Source organism: Microcaecilia unicolor, chromosome 4 (assembly GCF_901765095.1).
Source record: "Microcaecilia unicolor chromosome 4, aMicUni1.1, whole genome shotgun sequence".
Taxonomy (NCBI): Eukaryota; Metazoa; Chordata; class Amphibia; order Gymnophiona; family Siphonopidae; genus Microcaecilia; species Microcaecilia unicolor.
Window position 1 is genome coordinate 91,401,320 of NC_044034.1, and position 16,400 is coordinate 91,417,719.

General features: G+C 43.6%; 1 protein-coding gene across 1 annotated transcript; it reads right to left on the reverse strand.

Moving 5' to 3' along the window:
- Positions 1–12,594: 12,594 nt before the first annotated feature.
- KCNRG (potassium channel regulator) lies at positions 12,595–15,668 on the reverse strand. The gene is made up of 2 exons (XM_030200451.1): positions 14,883–15,668; positions 12,595–13,217 (listed from the first exon to the last, which is right to left on the reverse strand). The coding sequence occupies exons 1-2, from the start codon at positions 15,455–15,457 to the stop codon at positions 12,965–12,967; spliced, it is 828 nt and encodes a 275-aa protein (XP_030056311.1). The 5' UTR covers positions 15,458–15,668; the 3' UTR covers positions 12,595–12,964.
- Between the last annotated feature and the right edge of the window lie 732 nt (positions 15,669–16,400).

Genomic DNA, 16,400 nt, shown 5'->3' on the forward strand with positions numbered 1-16,400 from the left:
TGGTACGTAAGATCTTCCGAGAGTGGGGCACCCCCTCGTTGGACCTTTTCGCCTCTCAGACCAACCACAAGCTGCCTCTGTTCTGTTCCAGACTTCAGACACACGGCAGGCTAGCGTCGGATGCCTTTTTCCTTCATTGGGGGACCGGCCTCCTGTATGCTTATCCTCCCATACCTTTGGTGGGGAAGACCTTACTGAAGCTCAAGCAAGACCACGGCACCATGATTCTGATAGCGCCCTTTTGGCCCCGTCAGATCTGGTTCCCTCTTCTTCTGGAGTTGTCCTCCGAAGAACCGTGGAGATTGGAGTGTTTTCAGACTCTCATTTCGCAGAACGACGGGGCGTTGCTGCACCCCAACCTTCAGTCCCTGGCTCTCACGGCCTGGATGTTGAGGGCGTAGACTTCGCTGCGTTGGGTCTGTCTGAGGGTGTCTCCCGTGTCTTGCTTGCCTCTAGGAAGGATTCCACTAAAAAGAGTTACTTTTTCAAGTGGAGGAGGTTTGTCGCTTGGTGTGAGAGCAAGGCCCTAGAACCTCGTTCTTGCCCTGCACAGAACCTGCTTGAATACCTTCTGCACTTATCAGAGTCTGGCCTCAAGACCAACTCAGTAAGGAATCACCTTAGTGCGATTAGTGCTTACCATTATCGTGTGGAAGGTAAAGCCATCTCTGGAGAGCCTTTAGTCGTTCGCTTCATGAGAGGCCTGCTTTTGTCAAAGCCCCCTATCAAGCCTCCTACAGTGTCATGGGATCTCAACGTCGTCCTCACCCAGCTGATGAAACCTCCTTTAGAGCCACTGAATACCTGCCATCTGAAGTACTTGACCTGGAAGGTCATTTTCTTGGTGGCAGTTACTTCAGCTCGTAGGGTCAGTGAGCTTCAAGCCCTGGTAGCTCATGCTCCGTATACCAAATTTCATCACAACAGAGTAGTGCTCCGCACTCACCCAAAGTTCCTGCCGAAGGTGGTGTCGGAGTTCCATCTTAACCAGTCAATTGTCTTGCCAACATTCTTTCCCAGACCGCTTACCCGCCCTGCTGAACGTCAGTTGCACACATTGGACTGCAAGAGAGCATTGGCCTTCTACTTGGAGCGGATACAGCCCCACAGACAGTCCGCCCAATTGTTTGTTTCTTTCGACCCTAACAGGATAGGGGTCGCTGTTGGGAAACTCACCATCTCCAATTGGCTAGCAGATTGCATTTCCTTCACTTATGCCCAGGCTGGGCTGGCTCTTGAGGGTCATGTCACGGCTCATAGTGTCAGAGCCATGGCAGCGTCGGTGGCTCACTTGAAGTCAGCCACGATTGAAGAGATTTGCAAGGCTGCGACGCGGTCTTCTGTCCACACATTCACATCACATTACTGCCTCCAGCAGGATACCCGACGCGACAGTGGGTTCGGGCAGTCGGTGCTGCAGAATCTGTTTGGGGTGTAAATCCAACTCCACCCTCCAGGACCCGAATTTATTCTGGTCAGGCTGCACTCTCAGTTAGTTGTTCTTTGTAGGTCAATTTCTGTTATGCCTCACCGTTGCGAGGTTCAATTGACCTGGGTTCTTGTTTTGAGTGAGCCTGAGAGCTAGGGATACCCCAGTCGTGAGAACAAGCAGCCTGCTTGTCCTTGGAGAAAGTGAATGATACATACCTGTAGCAGGTGTTCTCCGAGGACAGCAGGCTGATTGTTCTCACCTACCCTCCCTCCTCCCCTTTGGAGTTGCGTTTCATCATTTTTGCTTGTCATTCAACTGAGCGGGAACGGTCACGCACGGGCGGGAAGACGGCCGCGCATGCACGGTGGGCGTGCCCTGCGTGCGGGGACTGCCTGCGAAGTTTTGTTCCGGTTGGTGGGGGCTGCTGCGGACGTCACCCAGTCGTGAGAACAATCAGCCTGCTGTCCTCGGAGAACACCTGCTACAGGTATGTATCATTCACTTACTTCACTGCTGCCATTATATTTTTTAAAGTCATTAATGCCATACATTCCAGCTCTCAACTTGAATTAGAGTTCCAGTTGCAGAAATGAGTCATCTGCAAAATTGAGGTTAACTTGTATACTCATAGCAGTAGCCTACTTACACTCCATGAAGGTGTGTATTAAAAGGAGGTAAAGAAGTTTGTTTTTTATAGTAGGAGTGCTCATGAACATCTCCTTGGCAAGAAGCAGAGCTGCTAAGTTACCCACTCCAGGATGGAGACTTTTGGCCCATCCTGGTTTTAAACTTTCAACCCAAGGCAGTGTAGTATTTGTAGTCCATGATTCTATGCATTCAAATCAGTGCTGCAGGTCCCATAAACCACCAGGATGAGATTGACAGAAATCCAGAACCAGCCAAAAAGTCTCCTTCCTGGGGCAATGGGATTTTGAACTAAGGGTACATGAGGTACCAGATTCATCCCATAGTTTTCAGTATCACCTTTATGCTGATGACTCCCAGATCTACCTCTCCACACCAGAAATCTCAGCAGAAATCCAGGCCAAAGTACCAGCCTGCCTGTCTGACATTGCTGCCTGGATGTCTCGCCATCTGAAACTAAACATGACCAAGACTGAGCTTCTTATCTTCCCCCTAAACCAACCTCTCTTCTTCCCCCATTCTCTAGTTCTGTGGATAACACTCTCATCCTCCCTGTCTCATCAGCTCGTAACCTTGGGGTCATCTTTGACTCCTCTCTCTCCTTCTCTGCAAATATTCAGCACATTGCTAAAACCTGTCATTTCTTTCACTATAATATCACCAAAATTCACCCTTTCCTTTCTGAGCACACTACCAGAACCCTTATCCACACTCGTATCACCTCTCGCTTCTCACAGATCTCCCACTTAGCCATCTCTCTCCTCTTCAGTCTGTTCAAAATTCTGCTGCACAACTTATATTCCGCCAGTGTTGCTATGCTCATATTAGCTCTCTCCTCAAGTCACTTCACTGGTTCCTTATCTATTTCCATGTACAGTTCAAACTCATTGACTTACAAGTGCATTCACTCTGCAGCTCCTCAGTACATCTCCACTCTTATCTCTCCCTACACTCCTCCTTGGGAACTCCATTCATTGGTTAAATCTCTTATCTGCTCTCTTCTCCTCCACCGCTAACTCCAGACTCCATTCCTTTTATCTTGCTGCACCTTATGCCTGGAATAGACTTCCTGAGCTCCATCTCTGGCCGTCTTCAAATCTAGGCTAAAAGCCCACCTTTTTGATGCTGCTTTTAACTCCTAACCCTTACTCACTTGTTCAGCAACCATATTTTATCATTCCCACCTTAGTAATTCCCTTATCTCTTATTTGTCTTGTTTGTCCTAATTAGATTGTAAGCTCTGTTGAGCAGGGACCATCTCTTCATGTTCAAGTGTTCAGCGCTGCGTACATATAGTAGTAGCACTATAGAAATGATAAGTAGTAGTAGTATCTTGCTCTGTTTCATTTGAAGGAATAAAGTACATTGAAACATGTAAAAAAGCACAATTAAGGCACAAGTGTTGAGAAAGTATTTTAAACTGTATGCAGGTAAGGCAGTATGTTTATAGAAGTAGGTGTTATTTGAAAACAAGCAGCAAATGCAGAACACTGCTGGCCTAGCAAACGTTCCCAGCTGGCACTTGCCTTTAGAAATCTGCTCCTAGATTACATGCCGACACCAATCTTAAATTCTATAAATTGTGCCCAAAGTTAGGTGTGCAGTTATAGAAAATGGCTAGTTACATGTGTATCATAATTGGCTTTAACGAGTACTTTTTTTTTTTTTGAAAATTTCTTTATTGCATCATGAAGACAAATACAAACATCTGCTGTCACCTGCAGCTCAGCATCACTCAAAACATTACAATCAGGAAAAAAAAAAAAACATTACAGGTTTTGCACCTACAAACCTATACATTTGATCTCCATGTGCTTTTTCTTATTTCCCCCCCCCCCCCCCCTTACTAAACCCTACCCTTGTGTGTGAGACTTCCCCCCTCCCCCCATGTACCCTCCCTCCTCTTCCCCTTTCTGGCTATCCATTACTTTGCAAATCAGGGTCTGGTGTCATGAGCAAGTCCCGTGCTCTCCCCCATATATCCTTGTACTGGCGGTTACTGAGCACTGTTGTAAATTTTAATGTCATATGCACCCATTGGGCCATTTCCTTCATATGAGCCTTCCACCGTTCCAGAGATGGAGGCGACGCATCAACCCAAGTTTGTAAAATGCATTTCTTAACTAATAATGTAGCCAACAGCACAAATTTACACTGAGCTACACCCAGTCTTTGCTGTCCAAGAGATTCCCCACATCCCATCAGAATAGCCGAATATTTCCACTCCATTTCGCGCTGCAGCGTCTTTTCAATGACTTCCAGTGCACCTACCCACAGTTTATGTAGGCACGGGCACTCCATGAATGAGTGCAGGAAGCCTCCCACACTCTTCCCACACTTATTACAAGTATCGTCCTCCCACATCCCCATAATCTTGCCTCTCTCTTTAGTGATGTGTATCCTGTATAAAATCCTGTATTGTATGTCCTGCAGAGCTGCGTTCGGGGTAATTTTGCTTAATCCCCCAAAAACCGCTCCCAGTCGTTTCACCGATATCTCCTCACCTGTGTCCCTACTCCAAATCTCTGCTAATTGTGGAATATGTAGCGCCTCCTGGGAGTCCCGAATTAGCTGGCACCATTGTGACAGTCTGTTAAGTTTGGGCGGAATTTGCAAAAACAACTTGTCTAGCTGCGTGAAATGCACTCGCCCCCCGCTCCTGCGTTCCACGCTCAGCACATAGTCTCTAATTTGAAGGTATGCAAAGAACTGCGAGCCCGGTAATTGTAATTCATCCCTAACTTCAGTGAACGCTGGGAAAGCCTCCTCGTCCGTTGCCCTAAATTGTCCTATAAATCTACAACCCTTTTCGCGCCATTCCCTAAATACTGACACTCCCTGAACTTTAACGAGTACTAACTTAAGTGCTCGACATTATGTGCATAATAGACTTATGCCTCTGTTCTGTAAACAACACACCTAACTTCTCTTGCATGTAAATGTAAAGGGGAGTGTTAATGTGGGAGGAGCCTGGGTGTGTCAGGGCCGTTCTGGCTATGATTGTGCGCACTTTATAAAATAGTTGCATTTATGCACCACCGTTTACTCCAGCCCTAGACATGGCATAAGTGGTTGTGTCTACAGTTTGGCACATAACTGCGGACTTATTCTATAACACATTTGGTGTGCAACTCTTGTCATTAGAGAATATCAGCTTACCACCTAGTTATGGTACTTAACCTTTAGTGACCTATATTGAATTTACCCCCCCCCCCCCCCCAAATTGTCTGAGGTCATTTTCATTTATGTATTGCTCTTTAAAAACAAAATAAAACAAAAAAGTAAAGTTACAATTTAAAAGTTCTTAACTCTGGTTAATGAATATTAAAATTCTGTGTTGAGACATGAAATAATACGTCTGGGGGTCCTTTTACCAAGCTACAGTGTGTCCACAGTAGTGCTCTTTTAGCGCATGTTATGACCTGCATTAGGCCTACTGTGCCTTAGTAAAAGGGCCACTTCTATTGTTACACTGAAATATGCTGAGATTTAAAGGACTTCATGTTATCATAATAAGAGACTAACTGGCAGTAAAGGAGTAAAATTGTATAATTCCCTTTTTCACTAATATTGGGAACATATATAAACATTAATCCAACGCCGAGGTGGTTTTACTGAATAGAGGTATGTAACTCCACTTGTCAAACACTTTCTAGATGATATAAAGTTTATATCTTGCAAATCTTAACTTTATGCACAAGTCATCTAAAGAAGAAATTTTAAAGAGATGAGATTTCTTGATGCAGGAAAATGCCTCTGTACGTCAGCGGTCTGGATATTTTTTAACTTGACAAACTCACTGAAATGACTCTTCATTGGCAAAAAAAACTCAAGTTTTCTTGTATCAAAGTGAGCTTTGATTGGAAAGAATGTGGGAAAACAAGGGTCAAGGAAGGAGAAACTACAAATTGTAAGAGCTCTTGAAAACTGCATAAAACAGGAGGAAAAAAAGAAGGGGGAAAGCTGTCACTGCAAACTGTGAAACCTGTTCAGGGACCATCTCCATAGACCAGTGGTTCTATAACTCTTTTAAAAAAGTATTTTGATAGAAATAAACTTTGCAATACATTCACAATAAATAAGAAAGTAACAGGTATAAAATATCTTTCCATATTATTTTCCTGCAACATATACAATGCAGACTAAGGGCCCTGTTTACTAAGCTGCGCTGTAGGCGTGCAAACCTTTTAGTGTGTGCTAATGCCAGAGACACCCATAGGAATATGGGTGTCTCTGTTGTTAGCGTGCCTACAGCGCGGCTTAGTAAATAGGGCCCTAAGAGTGTTCTGTATTTTCATCAGGTAATCACAGTGAATTCACCATCATAATTCTGTTCAATTACAGTTTGTTTGGAGATATCTAACATCACGTTACCAGTTCTATTACTCTCAGTACTTACAGGATCCAACAACAGATTCTTTCCCCTACACTTAAGGGAGTAGAATAGTCTAAAGGTTAGCGCAGTGACCTGAGGCCCAGGGGAACTGGGTTCAATTTCCACCACAGCTCTCTGGGACTCCAGGCAAGCTATCTAACCCCCTATACCTTCATTGCCCAGGTACAAAATAAGTACCTGTAAATTACATGTAAACCATCTTGCTTGTGGTGACTTCAACATAATGGCCAACTGTATAGTTGACTGTAGGCACTCAAAGCCACCTTTAAAAGGTGGAGATAGGAAGGGTGTACATTTTCTGATGTGCAAACTAGAAATGATAGATACTTGCAGGACACTGCACCCTTCCGAATCAGACAGGGACTGTCTTTCTTCTATGTTTGTGCAGCGCTGCGTATGCCTTGTAGCGCTATAGAAATGCTAAATAGTAGTAGTAGTAGTACTCCAGTGCACATGAAGTATACACTAGACTTGACTATTTATTTATTTCTGACACTCTAATTTCAAAGTTGATAAGGGAGGACATACTAGGTACCCCAGTGCTGTCTGATCATTCTCCAATAGGGTTAGAACTGTGTTTTGTGAAGCAACAATGGGAGCATATCTGGAAAAGACCGCTAAGCTTATATCATCATCAAAAATTCTATACTCACATCAGGAGCAAGTGTAAGGAGTATGAACAGTATAATAATAATAATAGAGAAAGGCAGTACTATAATATACTGAGAACCAGCAAGACAATAGTTAGAGGGCACATATTGGCATATACAAAGTGTGAGAAAAAAAGATGTAGAGTTGCTATTATTTTCTAGTTTAGGTCTTTTTTAGTAATAGTAACAGAGCTTATACAGAGTATGCAATGAAAAGAGACCAGTACAAATTCTCAATGTTATAACTCAAGTCACTATACAAATTTTACATTTTATCCCCCCCTCCCCCTAATTATGTTTCAATTGTTATTGATGATGTAACAAAGAAAGCATCCAACAAGTTCAATATACAATGGATTGAAAACCTTAAATAAAGCAAGCTAAGCAAAAGCAGGCATTAACCACATCAGCAAACTTTTTACGTATGGTTTCCCCCCCCCCCCCCCCCCTCCACTAACCCATCTCCAGCTAAACATGTATTACTAAACATTCTCTGTAATCTTACTGTCCCACACCCATAATGAACAGTCCCTCCCCCTTCCCCCTCCCGGTGCTTTAAAATCTCAAGGAGCACACAGACTATGATTGTATAGCCAATCTCTCCTGGCCTTATACACCATGAGACCCGCATACCCCTGTCACAAAGGACTGGTAGAGGACCCGTGTGAGATGCTATTATTTTCTAAACAGCTGCAACATTACAGACACAAACACATTGCTCAACTAACACTAGAGATGAAACAAAAGATGGGGGAAGTAAGGAAAAAGACAGAACAGCTAGACTGGCAGAGAGCAGAATGCACCATTGGGGCCACAAAACAGGTAAACTTCTGGCCAGGCTGATTTGGCTTTACAAGACCAATCATAAGTACTGCCACACTGGGATAGACCAAAGATCCATCAAGCCCAGCATACTGTTTCCAAAAGTGGTCAGTCCAGGTTACAAGTACTACTACTACGACTATAGCGCTACTAGACGTATGCAGCGCGTATCTGGCAAGATCCCAAAACAGTATAATACATTTTATGCTGCTTATCCTAGAAATAAGCAGTGGATTTTCCCCAAGTCCATTTTAATAATGGCTTATGGACTTTTCCTTTAGGAAGTTATCCAATCACCTGTATTAAAGACGGAATAGTTAAATAATATGTGAAACCAGAGGATATAAAACAGCAATTTGTAGAATTTTATAAAACTGTATATGCATGCAGCCAAGAGCTTCATATTCCTTGCATCTAGGCTGATCAGTCCCAGGCTTTAAACAGCCATCTCAACCACAGAATCAGCCAGTTTTAGTTCTTTTATTATTGTAGCTAAGTCTCCAGGACCAGATGGATTTGGCCCTGAATTTTATAAAATTCTTAATGATCTCATTGTCAACCCCATGCAGTCTATGCGTAATGAGGTCCTGGTGGAAGACCAGCTTGGCCCAACCCAATATTGGGCACGTGGCAATTTTACCAAAACCTGGTAGAGACCTGGCACAGCTTGGTTCCTTCTGACCTATTTCATTAAATCAAGATGTGAAATTATTAGCGGTTGTCCTGAAACATATTTTGGAAAAAAAAACCCTTCATTATTTGGTCCATGTAGATTAAGTAGGCTTTGTCCCTGGATGGCATGCCTCTGTGAATCTATTAAAACTTATTGCAGTTATATGCTTACATGGGGAAACTAAAAAAAAAGTCTATTATAGCTAGCCTAGATGTGGAAAAGGCTTTTGATATGGTATCATATTATCTATTTTGGGTATTGAAAAAGTATGGAATTACTGGAGTATTGCCTATCTTTCTTTCCCTTCACTACCACCATCATCACCCCACTTCTCTCCCCCCCCCCCCCCTCCCCATCACTCCCTCCCTTGCCAGCACCTCTGCCCATCCATTTACAAAGAAATTGAAGCCAGGCATGGGGCCATAGCCCTGTGCACATCACAGACGGCTTTTGTAAATTATGGAAGTTACATCATAGGGCCGGCAAGAGCCACCAGCATAGTTTTGGTTTCTTTGTGGCTACAGAGTCAGGGAGGCAGCAGGCTAGCGAACAGGTGGGTAGCAGGGAGGTGAGAGTAGTGGTTGGGCATCGGGTACCACAGACCTCCTTCTGAAGTCTCATGTATGTACCCCTTGGGTTACCCTACCATGTGTTGAGAACCTATATTATAGAGCAAGGAATCTACACAAGGCAGTATTGTTGTCCAGAACTGTAACACCACTTTCTAGGCCATCGCCAGAACCACTTTTTTACAACTGGTTAGCCCAAATGGGTGACATGGCAAATCTTGAGATGAGAACACACAAACACAAAAAGAATAAGGATTGGTTGGTTTATAAGCAACTATGGAATAATTTCAGACACGGGCATCTCCAACAATGATGAGGGATCAGAGATTGCTTCACTGTCATTCTTTGTTTCTCTATGTTACTTTGATGATGGCATGGAAAGCATGATTATCTCTAAGAATATATGCATCGTTTTATGATTTGGGTGATTTGGTATCATTGTTGGCTAACAGGAAGGGTGTAGATGTGGTTTGAGAGAGAGTATATGGAGTACATGAAAAAAAGGTACAAGGACCTGTAGTTCTTCATCTCTTATGCTGTAATGCGCTATCGATAGAGGTTATGTGCATCTCTAGTTTTATTTGATGCCAAAATGGGACACAGCGGTTTTGTATATTGTACATTGAAAAGCTTTCTAATCATGGAGAGATGTCTGAGACATCCATGATATGATGTAATTTTTAGCACATCAGAAGTGTGGGGTGATAAGGTATTAACAAGACCCTTCTGAGATTTTGTCCCTGATGAATGTTTACCTTCTTATAATAATCATTATTACTTTTTCAGCCACCTCCTTTGAAAACAGAAACATAGAGTAAGCCTGCCAAAGAGGCAGGGGGCTGCCTGCTACAGCGTGGTATGCACTTACATTCTGAGAGATGATCACCTCCCAATTTCAATCTGCCCATGTGATCCAGCAGCAGTCAAAATGCTTAATTGTATCATCTGCTGCCAGGGCTAAATCTAGTAATAAGAACCATGTGATTTTGCAGCACATATCATGAGGGCCCTGACAGCTGGACATGATGCCTATTCCTAACTCTGGACCTGAGAAGTGCTTAAGTGCAACTTAAACAATCATCCAAGCCATCAAATTTTGAAAGGCACCAGGGCAGCACTGCTGCTTCTATACCCTGATCCACCATTCAAATAGGTTTGTATGGTGATAAAGTCCATGTCGAAAGACAACAGGGCATCACAAGGTCTGTTATGGCTCTACTCAGGTTTCAAGAGAAAAGCTGCTGTTTTCTTCAGCACTTCAAAAACGAACAATCCACAGAGGATGACCAAGAAATCTACTTCAATAAATGTATTCAATAGTGCATAACTCACAAGAAAGTTTCTTTGTGTGCTCATAGATTTTCAAAGGACACTCACAGACAATCTGAAAGGTGGAGGGAGGCTCCACAGGAATAGAATGGCTTGCTTAAGACATGCATTATGAAAGAAGTAAAAAACAAAAAACCCTGGTTATTCTCACAGGTTTCCACTTGATGTTTGTTTAATGAAGAAGACAGTGATGAAATGGAAGTCATGAATAGATGTGCTTGCATGTGCCAATCCGGAACTACCGCCGGGCTACCATAGGAGCCCAGCACCATTTCTGGTGCTACAAATATATTTCTATTTAAAGCGCCGGTGCTTACCCAGTGGTAACTGGGGAGCGCAGGAGCCCTTAGCGCCACCTCAATGGGTGGCAGTAAGTGCTTCCCCCCGAAATAACCACGTGGCAAGTGATTCACTTACCACAAGGCCATTCCTTTTCCAGCAAAAAAGACAGCCTTTTACCTGCTGAGGTAAAAGGGGGCCTCAGCACACATCAAAAACAAGTGCTAGCACAGGCCCCCTTTTACCATAGCTTAGAAAAAAGGACCCCTTAATTATTAAATCAGACACTAATCTGCACACACACACGTAACTTTGTCGATATTCTGTAACACACTACTGCAAGGGAGTGTACATGTGGGAGGGGCATTCCCAGCACTTACATACTAAGGTTATACAATACTGTAAGTTACATGTCTGACAGCATTTAGGCACAAACATTTACACCAGCCTTTAACATGGTGTAAGTGGTCGTACCTAAAATTAGTCATGCAACTGTAGACTTACACTAATATTCTGTAACAGCAATTATGAATATAAGAACATAAGAGTAGCCATACTGGGTCAGACCAATGGTCCATCTAGCCCAGTATCCCGTTTCCAAACAGTGGCCAAGCCAGGTCACAAATACCTGGCAGAATTCCAATTATTAGCAACATTCCATGCTACCAATTCTGGGGCAAGTAGCTGCCTCCCAATGTCTGTATTCTATAACAGCAATTATGCACACAGTTGCCAATATATAATTTGCACTTAGCACACTTCCTAGCACCTAATTTTTGGAGACCTTTTGAGTATTAAATCCTTAGAAGGTAATTCTATAAATGAGAGTATGCACCTACTTAGAATACCAGTGTAAGAAGTCAATATGCACCTATATTTTAGGCACAGAGCTGATGTAAACGCTAATGGTTAGATTGTGTAAAAAAGAGCATGCAAATCATAGTATTCTATAAATTTGTGGGTGTAACTGGGTAGCCCACCCATGTGAATGCCCTGTAAAGCATATGCCATTGATGACCAACACACACTTAAATAGTGTGTAACTGGTATATTGACACAACATATGTGCATAAATGCCATTATTCTAGTCATTTACATTTTTGCGGCCTAAATCTAGGTGGCCCCTTACAGAATTATCACTAGGACAGAGGTGGGCAACCTTTATACACAGGCCACATGGCGGACCACAACATCACATAATGTTGGAACCGGAAATGCATAGAGCTCCATCGACCTTCTGTGATGGACACAAACTGCTACAGTGGTATTCTGAAAGTATTTGCGAAACATAGTATTTAAAACTTGCCATAACTCTGGTTAACGTTTGTTTTCTGTGTACACTTCCCATGGTTTTACGAACTGCATAAAATCTGATGACACTGCAGGTTGCCCGCACCTGCTTAAGACCTAAGTTAATGTAGTTCCTACTTGGTAATTGGCAAAAATGACCAAATGCTGCAGGAGATGTTCCCAGCATTTTGCCATGTCAGTTAGCACAGAAAATTCTGTTACTGCAAGTAAATAGCAGGGCAGGAACAATTTAGCCGCTAATTGCAGCACCTGCCATGTTAATAGTAAGATGCAGTCCTCCTCATTATTATTATTAGCATTTGTATAGCGCTACCAGGTGCATGCAGCGCTGAACACCCCTTCTGAAATACCTCATAGTAATTCCCATGTTAAACAGCTACTATTACAGTGCTGTATAAATTTAGCACGGGCCGCCACTGTTAGCTGTTCAATGTGGGAATAACTGCAGATTAACAGCTTAGTAAATGGCCTCTGTGTTACAACTGAAATAAAATGTCACAAAACTTATCCTTTTATTTCTGACAGTACTAGTAATTTTGCTAGCATATTGTATGTACACAGATGTTTTGATCACCTTATATTATAGAACAAAGCAGAAAATAGGTTATACTTTGTGCAAAATGGCACACAGGTGGCCAGCTCATTGAATAAAAATGGTTTTCTTAATTTAGAAATGGCTCAATCTTTTTTCTTTACAAAATATTTGTGGAATCTTGTCAGTCCAATAACATCTTTCAATGCATTTTCTCACTCTGTACATGCACAGCTCTTACATAGGTGCCCAAGCCACTTGTATTTCTTGCACTGCTCTGTGATAAAATGAATTGATACTTATAAGAAGTATTTAGACAACAGTGTTCATCTTTTTTTGTTGGCTTTTGCTGGTTTTGCCTGTGATGTAATACTGGTTTCTGCCCTTTCATCTTCAGTAAGAATAAGGATTTCTGGTCTTTTCATCCTTTCAAAAATGTAGCATTCAATTTTTTCTTCTGATGAGACTGTCCTGGTGCTCATCAAGCGGAATCCTTCCTTAAGTAGAATATCAATTAGCAGGCCAAGTACATTAGTTCCGTTAACCAATTTCCTCTGGTCAGGTTTTATCGAAACATACCTGAAACAGAAAGAAAACATATCATTTTATCAATCTCTGTATCTACAAGCAATTTAATGCAAACTCATAACTACATATATAAAAACAACAACCAAATTTGTACACATCTGCACTAAAATCAATCCCTGATCCTTACTCACATTCATAACCCGCTAACCATAAGGCTGTTGGGGGGGGGGGGGGGGAAACCAGACAAACATGCTTTTAACCTGCTTCCAAAAAACACAGATAACAGAGGCCTGTTGATTAATGTGCAGTAAAGTTTTGCATTGATTTTTGGTTTTAACTTGCAGTTAACACATAATGGTGGTCATTTTCAAAGCACATAAAACTTACTTACAAAGTTACTTAGAAACATATGTAACTTTGTAAGTTTATGTCCTTGAAAATGAGCCTCATCTTAAGTGCAAAAGTTGTGCACTAATTGTTATGACATTCCCTGAATGACCCAGACAGTTAACTGAATAGAAAAGTTCTTCACCATGCATTGCAGGAGAAATTCTATATATGTGTTGAATGTTAGGTACTAATTCCATGTCAAATGTTTGGCGCGAAAAAGCATACTAACAGATACAAAGAGCAGATCCGCATGAAAACACACTTATCCGCCCATTTAAAGAATAGCACCTAAATGTTTCCACACAAATCTGCAACTGGGCATGGCCATTCCCTTAAAATGAACATGGTGTTATAGAATTTTGGGGGAATCTGAATCCAACTTGCATGTTGGGATTTACACCTGGTTTCAGATGGATTCGAAACCAAATTGAGTGCAAATCACAGCGCTACACACTATTACAATTCCAGAACCCCTATTACAGAATACTGTGCAGTGCTGATTTTTGAGCGCCATTTATCGAATTTTCCCCCATAGCATATTCACAGCATGGATGTGCTGGCAGTTTCCTAGTTAGGAGGTGGTAAGTACATCCACATGAAATACCCAAGCAACAGTAGGCCATAAAGTACCATGTGCTTCTGCAAGGTGTACTTCATGCCTACTCTCTGCCCATAACTTAGGAGCAAGCAGGCATCATGCCTGCCTCTTCAAGGTATGACTGAGGGAGGCGGGACCGTCAGGGAAGGGGTAGAGGAGGCTGCTGGACTACCAGGGCCACGGCAAGCCTGCAGCTGCCTTTTTTTTTCTTCCCTCAGTCACCCACGTCAGTGCATGAGTCAAATCACTGCTCATACTGCTGGCACCGACAGGAAGGGGACATTTCGCAATAAGCAAGTGGATTATGCCACATAATTTGCATACTCATTACCATAGGAGCCAACTTTTCAAAATTATTGGGGGTGCTAAGCCCAATGGAAATAACCCCTCCCTGGACACTTAAGCAATTTTCTCAATATTGGGGGTGCTCAAGCACCCGCAGAGTTGGCTCCTATGCTCATTACCTCAGCACCTTTTCTTGTTAAGTTTGCATAAAAGCCATGCAGCTCTTCATGGTTTCTGCATTAGCTCCTTAGTGCACAATTTAGCACATTGCCATGCCATTTTGATAAGAATGACTAGGCTTTTGTACAAACAGCTTACCACAGTCTGATCATTGGTCAATGATGACCCCTTCTGGCTAGACCACGAGAGAGGAAACCTGTGGAAAAAAGGGGCAAGTTTCCTGCCTACCGAAGGAGGTCTAGGGAGGAAGAGGGAAGGTATACCTGGCCCCAAACTGGTTACTAACAGAGTAGTCTGCGCCACACTGGAACACGAGGTCATGGTGCGAGGGTCGCTGTACAGGCAGTACGGCTAGTGGCTTGGATGCTGGGACTGTGAAGCCCCAGCCAGCGGCGGCCGACGGCTGTTCAACGAACAGCGAGATCCTGGCGGCGAGCGCCTCCACGGTGGCGCTACAAGACCCGAAAAGGCGAAAAAAGGCACGAGCGTCCTGCAGCTGGAAGCGCAACTCCAGCACCTCGAGCCGTGGGGCGCGCTCCGGCCCCAGCAGCTCCGCCAGGGCGGGCAGCTCGTAAAAATCTGCCTCTTGCCGCAGTCGTTCGTAGTCACGGAAGTCGGGGGGCAGTGCAAGGCGCCGCGTGCGCAAGAATTCGAGCACGTGAACGAAGAGAGCACCATCCCGGTCGATGAAGACGAAGCCGTCGCGTGGCCGCAACTCGACGTCGCCGCCTTCCAGCATGCGCGCGAGCCGCGATTCCGGAAAACGCCGGAGCGTTGCGGCCAGTGTGCTGAATCGCTGGCCGCCCACGTTTAGCGTCACCGGCTCCGACCCGCTCATTTCTTGTCCCTTTGCTGGTCGCGTCTCTCAAATGCTCCATCCCCGGGCGCGGCTCTGTTTGCGGCCCTACGTTGCTTGGGAACCTTTAACTCTGTAGCGGTGAAACGCTCCAAACTCGAGGCTTATCGGTCACCAAGGATACCAGGGCGTGTGCCATGCCGGAAGTCAAATGACAATTCGCTGGGCAATGGGTAGCCCAAGGAGATTACATTGAGAATAGGTAGTGTACTATGTAGCGCATTATATGGGTTGAAACTTGTAGGCGTGTCTTGGTGGCAGTGGGCGGAGTCACAAGTACACCAAAAACAATAGCAAACGCTATTGAAAACAATAGTAAAAGATTTTTCGAAATAATGGACTGCCTATGCATGGACTATCTGTAAAAAGTCAAAAGATGTTCCAGTTGGATAGGCAGTGCCTTAAAAGGTGGAGGACAAAAATATATATTTTTAACTTGACAGCTTTTTAATTTATTTGAAAGGTTCCCTTATCTAGATATACTACTACTACTACTACTACTACTTAACATTTCTAAAGCGCTACTAGGGTTACGCAGCGCTGTACAATTTAACATAGAAAGACAGTCCCTGCTCAATGAGCTTACAATCTAAACGACAAATGTACAGTTAGTTAAGTAGGGGTCAATAAATTGGGGCAGTCTAGATTTCTTGAAAGGTATAGAGGTTAGGTGTCGAAAGCAACATTGAAGAGGTGGGCTTTGAGTAAGGCTTTGAAGATGGGTAGGGAGGGGGCTTGGCGCAAGGGCTCAGGAAGTCTATTCCAGGCATAGGGTGAGGCGAGGCAGAATGGGCGGAGTCTGGAATTGGCGGTGGTGAAGAAGGGTACTGAGAGGAGGGATTTGTCCTGAGAGCGGAGGTTTCGGGTGGGAACGTAAGGGGAGATGAGGGTAGAGAGGTAGTGAGGGGCTGCAGACCGAGTGCAT